Source organism: Miscanthus floridulus, chromosome 18 (assembly GCF_019320115.1).
Source record: "Miscanthus floridulus cultivar M001 chromosome 18, ASM1932011v1, whole genome shotgun sequence".
Lineage (NCBI taxonomy): Eukaryota > Viridiplantae > Streptophyta > Magnoliopsida > Poales > Poaceae > Miscanthus > Miscanthus floridulus.
In genome coordinates this window covers 115,721,869-115,730,045 of record NC_089597.1, presented here as the reverse complement: position 1 = coordinate 115,730,045, position 8,177 = coordinate 115,721,869, and the positions used below count along the sequence as shown (strand labels likewise).

The following is an 8,177-nucleotide window of genomic DNA, read 5'->3' as shown; positions in this document are numbered from 1 at the left end:
AGAAAGTCTACATATTTACACATGTAAAAAGTAAGTATTCTATCGAATAATCTTTTTTTTTTGGAAGAAATCTAAATCCCACTACACTTCATATACTTACTATGCTAATTAGCTCGGTGTTTATTGTAGTAGCTGTAATCCTCCTATTGATTAAATTATGAATTAAATGGCCATTTAGCTCATTTAATCTTGTTTAACTCGATTCTGTTTACATGGTTTTTAATGGTTTAAACGGTCCAACCATTTAGGGATTGATTTTTCAAGAGGGGGACAAAACAACATCTCGAATAACATTCTCCTCCTCCGGAGAGGATCAAATCTTTCGGGCCAGCCCCTCAAAAAAAGAATTTCAGGCCGAAATTACTGCTATGGATCTGGGCCGAACGTGCAGGCCCAAGAAGATCTGAGTGTTGCTCGGCTCTGACACAGCCGGCCGGAAATTCCCGTGGGCTCTTCTTCTACCTTTTTGGGCCTTGTTGGATGCCTTTCCATTTGCCTTGGCACCGAATAAAAAAAAGGAAATACTGGGGCGCGAAAGTACAGCCCGGCCCAACAAGAGTGCTTTTCCGCTTTTGCGTTCCGTGCCAAGACATACATGAATGATGTTTGTCGGTGTCGGTCGGCAGAGCATGTCGGGTCTCCCAGATGGCAGCTGAGCCACACCACAGACCACAGACTAGCGTGAGCAAAGCACATTCATGTCCATGACCAACGAGTACGACTTCCTGTCAGATAGTACGCACTCCCACTCCTTCCTGCTCGCCCAGTTCATCAGTCCACGACGTGAAAAAAGAGGAGAAAATACTCCATTATCAGAATGTTCAGGAGCAATGACAGCAGGTGACTCTGAAGAAAGAAGGCTGAGCAGTGATCAGTAAACGCCACACCGACAGTACTAGCATCATCATCGCATCGCGTTGCAATCCAAGCTCCGGGCACTCTACTACGTACACGTACGTACATACGCTGCGTTTGCAGCACACGCACACGGGCACACATACAGCCATACAGCCACATCTCCTTCCTAGCAGCTACGTACACAAATCATCTCTGGCGCCTTCGCCGCTCCACAGCCCTCCTCGGTCTTTCTTCCCGGCCGCAGCAGGCGGGTCGGCTCGGCGGCGGCCGGGACCGGGACCGGGAGCGAGCGCGCAGGCGGCGCCGGCAGGCAATCAAAACCCCGAGCACCGGCGCCGGCGCCGCGCTAAGCTAGAAATCCAACGAACCAATAAATAAAAAAAGAGGCGAAAAGGAAAACAAGGCCACGCTAGTTAAAGCCGAGCTGTCACGCTGTCTCGGTCGGTCGGTCGTCGTGCCAGCAGTCTCAGGGCGACTCCGACGAGGAGTTGGTGGACACGGTGATGAGCGTGGACGCCGACGACGACGACGTCCGCGGCGTCGCGGAGGGCTTCACCAGCACCACGGGGGTCTTGCTCTCCAGCCGGCGGTGGTGCTCCTGGACCAGCTGCTCCGCCACGGCGTCCAGCCGCTCGCCGTTGGTCTGCGCCATCAGCTTCTTGCCACGGAACAGCACCGACTCCACGCCCCGCTCCGCCAGCGCCGCCTCCGCCGTCTCGCCGGGCGTAATGCCGTTGCCCTGGATGCGGACGTAGTTGGTCGCTCTGCTCTCCACGAACGCCATCGACACGGCCTGGTCAACCTGCGATCGAAACAAAACAAACCGCGAGAGGCGCACTGTCAGTCCTGTCATCTCCGTTCGTTCGTTCCAATTGCTACCCTGTTCGAGAAATGGTGCCGGTCATGCAGGCAGGCAGGCAGGCTCACCATGTCGGCCTGGCAGGCTCCGGCGATGCGCAGGAGGCTGGAGGGCGAGGGGCGACCCAGCGAGGAGGCGGCGGCGGGCGCGCTCCCGCCGAGGGACAGCACCACGAGGTCGGCTGCGCCGGCGGCGAAGGGGAACTCGCGCTTGTTGTGGAGCACGTGCGTGAGCGCCATGGCCGTCGGGTTGGCCACAGCGGCGGACGCTCCACCCCCGCCGGCCCCCGCCGCGGCGTGCAGCCTGGTGCGCCCGTCCAGGGACGCCACCTCCGCGGGGCCCACGCCGCAGGCCGCCGCGCACACCTGCCACAGCGGGAAGTCGAACGCGTCGGCCTCCACGGCGTCGGCGCGGGAGAACACGAACGGCGCCGCGCTCGCCATGTCGTAGCACGGGATCAGCAGCGGCTTCGCGGCGTCGCGCACCGTCAGGTCGCCGAACACCTTCCGGAACAAGGCCTCGGGGCGGGCGCGCCGGAACGACATCGACATCAGGCCCCCGCCGCGCCCCCCGGACAGGACCTTGCGGTTCTTGGCCACGAACTCGCGCGCCGCCTCGGAGGGCATCCGGCACGCGAACAGCGCCGCCGCGAGGAACCCGCCGGCCCCGGAGCCGGCGGCCAGGTCGAAGAAGTCCACGACGCGCGCGGCGGGGTTGCCGGAGAGCTCCTGCAGGCGGTGTTCCAGGCGGACCAGCGCGGCCGCGGCGAGCGCGCCGCCGTCGGCGCCCCCGTCGATGGAGAGCACGCGGACGCGGCCCGCGGAGCACGCGCCGCCGCCCTCCAGCGGCGACGCGCCGAACAGGAAGTTGGACTCGAGGATGGAGAAGATCTCCTGGCTCAGGCGGTCGGAGCGGCCGCAGTTGTACGCCACCGCCGGCGGTGATGGCAGCTGCAGCGTCTGATGATCGAGCAGTGCGAGCGAGGTGGTGGCCATTGCGTGCGGGCGCGACGTCGGCTTCTTGGTTGCTCTTCTGGCCTCTGGCTCTGGTCTGTCGGCACCTGGAGCTGGATTGGGTCGCGTAGGGAGAATGCGATTGATGATTGGGAAGGCAGGTGAGTGAGGCTGAGGTGAGAGTGTGCGGCATCGTCTTCCCGGCAGAATTTATACTGGAGCCGCGCACGCTAGCTTCCCGCCACGGCGCATGCTAGTGGCTCGTGCCCATTCACGCTGCTGGAGCCGCGTGTCCTTTTCTGTCCTCGCTTCACCACTGGATGCTTCAGTTGGTGATGTGTTTTTATTGTTTTCCTTCTTTCTTTCTTTTTTCATCGCTTGATTGATGGACAATCTAAGGCCCCTCTACCTTTTTTTTGGAGAACAAGGTAACGAACCTTAGTTAGTGCGATGTACTTACCTCGGAGAACTAGTGAAAGCAACATTAACAATGCTGGGAACAAATTTCAACACCTAATACAGTAGATGTCAAATAGAAATATACTCATTAAGATTGAGTGGTTGTGCTGTACTATGATTTACAAAAATAAAAGGATGAGGAAAAACTACGGATGTCCCAACACTTTGTATAAACCTGCAACCGCTACCAAACAAAATTGATTCCAATGAGGAGAAACAAAGAAAATCCCAAAGATTCATTGGAATCAGAACTAAATTCTATATGAACTAGAAAGAACAGTTTCTTAGGATAATAATGGAATCAGTCTCTCTTTAAAAACTAACAAAGTGGCTCGAACAAATTGCATAGATATCATATTGTTCAACTATAGTTTTTTCTCGAATAGGCAAAAGATTTGTGCATCATTGTAATTAAGGTAGAAGAGTTTAACATAGAAATGACGTGCTGCTGTCAAGCGCCCTAGGAGTTCTACAGGATTACAACCATAGGGTGAATTGTTCCAACTTAATTCAAGCTTTGATACTACAAGAATGATAGACAACTGAGATTTGGATAGCAATGCAACAGAGATTTGGACAGCAATGCTGTAGCTGAAGCCCAAAGAGGGGGTCGAAGGGAAGCCCGCGCCTTTCAACTCCGCGATCGTGTCCAGATTGGTATGCTCCCTTCTCTTTAGTCCGTACTTCTTCCTCTACTTTTCCAATTTTTTTATTTGGAGCCACACGTTCCGTAGGGGCTTGGAGTTACAAGTCCCGGCCACACCTTCCCAAGGGTCCGGAGGGCGTGGCCCGGCAGGCCGCTCAGAAGGAGGCGGCAAACGCCAGGAAGAAGAAGGCCGAGGTGGCTCATCGGAAGTACAAGAAGGAGAAGGAGGTTGCCCGGCGCGTGAAGGCTGGGGAGAGAAAGAGCGACATCGAGTCTGAGCTTGAGTCAGAGGATCCCACGGATGTGGATGACATGGTTTTCTCCGAGGAGGAGGAAAGTCGGGAGGTCATTGTGACCTCGGCGGAGCGTTGCGACCCTACGGCGACGTTCGCTGGCGATGAGCAGTAGGCCGCATGGCGCGTGGTGGTTCCCGCGCCGAGGAAGTGTGCGGCGAGCGCTGACGTCGTCGGCGAACGGGAGGCAAAGCGAACGCGGTCACCGCGCCCTTTGGCGGCGTCGCCGGTCCTGTAGCTGCCTGTGGCGGACGTGGCCAAGCAAGCCAGGCGGTCTGAGGAGCGGACTGGCACTTGTGCGTCGCCGGGACCGGTGCCAACGCGTGACTCGCAGCCGATGGAGGCCCCGCCTGCCGCGGACGTAGTCGAGCAAGACGAGCGGTCCGAGGAGAAGACTGGCGCCCGCGCGTCGCGTGACTCACAGCCGAAGGATGCCCCGCCCGCTGCTTCGGTCGGGGAGTCCCGAGCCGAGGGTCGCGGTGACCCGCAGGCTGGGCAGGAGCTGGTTGGGATGACTTCGCCCCCGGCTGAAGTGAGGGGGCACGAGTTGCAGCCTGGGAGCGGTCCTTGCCCTACAGGCCTGTCGACGTCGGGTCTCGCCTTCAGAGTCGTGCCGCTCACCTCGCGATACGTTTTTCTTTGTTTCTTTTCGATCTTTTGTTGTTGAGCCTTTTTTGGAGTGTGACTTACCCGCACTTTTTGTCAGTGGCCGGGAGATGTCGGGGTTGACCATCGCCCCAACTCCCATGCGGGAGACTTGGAGGCCCACCCTGTAGCGTGTCATGGCGAGCGACGAGGGGAACAGGGTGGCGGCGGTGAACCCTTCCCTTCTGGGGTGGTGCCCCGCGGGTCAGCTGCTGGTACGGTGGCAGCGGCGGCGGCGGCGTTGGTGGTGATCCCGGTGCTGACGGTGGGGGTTGCATCAGAAGTAACCCTCGCGCCCCCTCCTCCATCGGCTGCGGTGGAAGAGGAGAGGGAGACCGAGCTCCCTGCCTCGCCGGGTGGAGGGCTGCACGGCTCACCCTCGTGATCGGAGCCGAAGGCACTGAGGGGAAACGTGGCCGGCATGGAGTCGAAACGCCCAGCGGTGGTCCACGCAACCGAGGTGGTGGACATCCCGTCCGATGATGAGGCGGGTGATATGGTGGAGCCACCGGTGTCGTCGCGGGAGCTGGCGATGGTCCAGTCGGAGGCTGGGCCCTCCGACGGGCTGCCGGAGGGTGACCTAGAGTGGCCCTGCCCTGAGGACCCAGCGAAGGTGTGGTTTGGCCTTCGGGATTCCCAGGAGTGTCAGCTCTGGGACATCCTTGGGGAGCAAGGGCACACCACGGTGTCCGAACTCGCCAACCTGTCCGTGAAGCTCGGAGACGCCCAGGAGCGGGCTAAGTTCGTTCAGCAGTTAGTCGAGGTCGACCTGCAACTTGCCTCAGAGGTGAGTTTCACGTACTTGTCCTTGACCTCTGAATCTTTTGTTGGTTGCCTTAGCATTCATGTTTTTCATAGAGTCTGAAGGGGATGCCATCCCACAAGTCCTGCTTTCTCCGAATGGAGCACGCTCGGATGACTGTGCTTGAGCGTCAGCTAGAGTCTGCTCACTGCGAGTCCTAGGACTGGGCGGCCAAGGTGACCGCGGCGTGGGCGGAGGGGCAGCGTGCAGCAGAGCGGGCGACTGCCGCCAAGCAAGGGCTCGAGGCAACAAAGGCCCGTCAGGCGGAGACCGAGGCGGGGTTGCGGACATCCTTGGTGGACACCAAGGCAGTGCTCCAAGAGTCCTTGGTGGCCCTTGAGTCAGAGCGGAGCGCTTTGGTGTCAGAGCAGAGAGCCCTTGAGTTGGTGCGGAAGGCCCTGGAGTCAGAGCGAAGGGCCTGGTCGGAGGCAGACCAAGAGGTGCTCGTGCTCTAGGGACAGGTGATGGGGACGGAGGAGGTGAATGCCCGGCTGTGCGCACAGGTGACTCGATAGGTGGGGGAACTCTCCGTCCTTGAGAACTTCTGCGTCGGTATGTACCTTTTCTATTTTTCATTGTGTTGGTTTCTTCCTTCAGCCTGTTTCTGAGCTTGTTGCCCTTCTTTCAGAGCTGAGTGGAAAGGTGAGGTTGCTGGAGCAGAACCTAGAGACAGTCAAGGAGACTTTAAGCTGGAATGCAGAGGACCTGGCCAAGTCCCGTGAAGAGCGACGTGTGCTCGAGGGGGGACTTGACCAGATCCGCAACATTGTCCAGCTGGCGGAGGTCCCAGATGCGGTCCGAGACCTTATCACGAGCGGGATATTCTACAAAGCATCGAGGGTGCTGACGTTGGTGGCGACGCACCACCTGAACCTGGACTTTGCCACTATCTGCAGTGGGTATGCTGAAGGCTTGAGCACGGAGGACATCCAATCGATCAGGTAGGGTTTGCTGCCGCACGCAAGGTCGGTGGCGGAGCAAGTCTCTGCCCAGTGGGTGATGGATGTCCACCATGAAGACATGGCCAGGAGCGTGCATAGGGAGGACGTTGCCTAGCCTGCAGATGGCACGGAGCCTAGGTTAGAGGTGGATGTTGCCCTAGCTTCGACCGAGCCGAATGTCGTGCCGCCGGGAAGTGAGCAGCCCGCGCCTTCATCGATTGCACCGACAGCAGATGTCGCCGAGCCGGTCCAATAGCTTGTAAAATATAAGTAGTTTGGTGAACGTAAAAAGTTTAAGTTCATGGGGGAGCCCTCGTATAAACATTCATGTGTGCTTAATGACTACGGTTGGTTTCATTTTCTATGATGGAGTCATTCCATTCGGGGAAGCTTGTTCCCCTTTTGTTCATTAGTTTTTACTTAGCATAATTTTGTTTTTTATTCTTTCATTCTCGTACCTGCCCATTTGTCCCGTAGGCTACGACTTTGGGAGCCCAGGGCATGGCCTGTGAGGCTCGGCTGCTTGTAACCGTAGGGAAAGGCGGAGTGCAATCGGGCAGAATGTTTTAAAGCAAAGCTACGTAAGGCAAATTAAAGGAACAAACTACCCTTTTGGTTGGGTAGGAAGGAATTTCACCATATGATAGTAAACAAAACAGAGAAGTAGTAGTGTACCCTAGTGGAGCCCCCGAGCGCCCTAGGCCGAAAAGTGTTCGGGTCGGGGTGCTTTTATAGGAGCATACACTAAGTAGATGATGGTAAGACTGAAACTTAGGGGAAGAAAAATGATATAGCTGTTCCAAGCGTTTGGAGAGAATGTTGTCGTTGTTGTCCTTCAGTCGGTAGGCGACCGGTCGTATCACTTCAACCTTCAGTCGTCCGGATCCTTGCCCGCTATGCCCCTTTCTTGGTCGCTGCTTCTTTGCCTTTCTCTTCCTTTGGCCTGCCAGCCTAACGCAGAAGGCGTTTGAGGAGCTGGCAGTCCTTGTAGAGGTGTTTGACGGGGTAGTCGTGGTTGGTGCATAGGCTCTCCATGAGCTCGTGGAAGTGGCTCAAAGGGTCCTGCTAGGGCTGGGTGCCCGCGTGATCAGCCGTGGCGTCCAACGCGGAGTTGGCCGGTCGGTGGAGATCCTCTCTGTTCTTTTTCCCCCTCTGCGTGGAGGGGCCCTCATCCTAATCCTAGCACTTGGCCTTACCTTTGCCCTAGCCTCCGTTGGAGCGTAGCGGGAGCGACGCTCGCTGGAGGTTTTGGACAAAGGTCTACGGTCCAGGCCATCAGGGCTGGGACTCCGGTCGCTACTGCGTGTGTGTTGGTTCGGCCCGAGCCACGCATAGACAGGCGGTCGATACGGAGCGGTCGTCAAGTCAAGGCAAGGTGCCCATGCGGCCTCCTATGCCGCGCTCGACGGCCATTGTGGTGATCAGGTGGAGTGACCCATCTGCTGCGTCCCCATTCCCCTGATGGGGAGTGAGGTCACGAGTTGGCATCGCGATATGTAGCTCTCCGCTTGTTGCACGGCGGCGGTCTCCAGTAGTGCTCGGAGGTTCCGGTAGATCGCCTGTTCATGAGGGTCGTTCGGCTCGGACAGGCCGCGCAGAAGCATTACCGCGGCGACGATGTTCTGACTGGCCTAAGCGAACTATGGGGGATTGGTGCCCCTATCCATGGTGTTGCGCTAGACCTGACAGACGTGACCCCGGGCATCGCTTGCCGGTCTATG

General features: G+C 57.8%; 1 protein-coding gene across 1 annotated transcript; it reads right to left on the bottom strand.

The window, feature by feature from the left end:
* Window positions 1–897: 897 nt before the first annotated feature.
* LOC136521822 (patatin-like protein 3) lies at window positions 898–2,871 on the bottom strand. The gene is made up of 2 exons (XM_066515586.1): window positions 1,786–2,871; window positions 898–1,660 (listed from the first exon to the last, which is right to left on the bottom strand). The coding sequence occupies exons 1-2, from the start codon at window positions 2,710–2,712 to the stop codon at window positions 1,325–1,327; spliced, it is 1,263 nt and encodes a 420-aa protein (XP_066371683.1). The 5' UTR covers window positions 2,713–2,871; the 3' UTR covers window positions 898–1,324.
* Window positions 2,872–8,177: the final 5,306 nt, after the last annotated feature.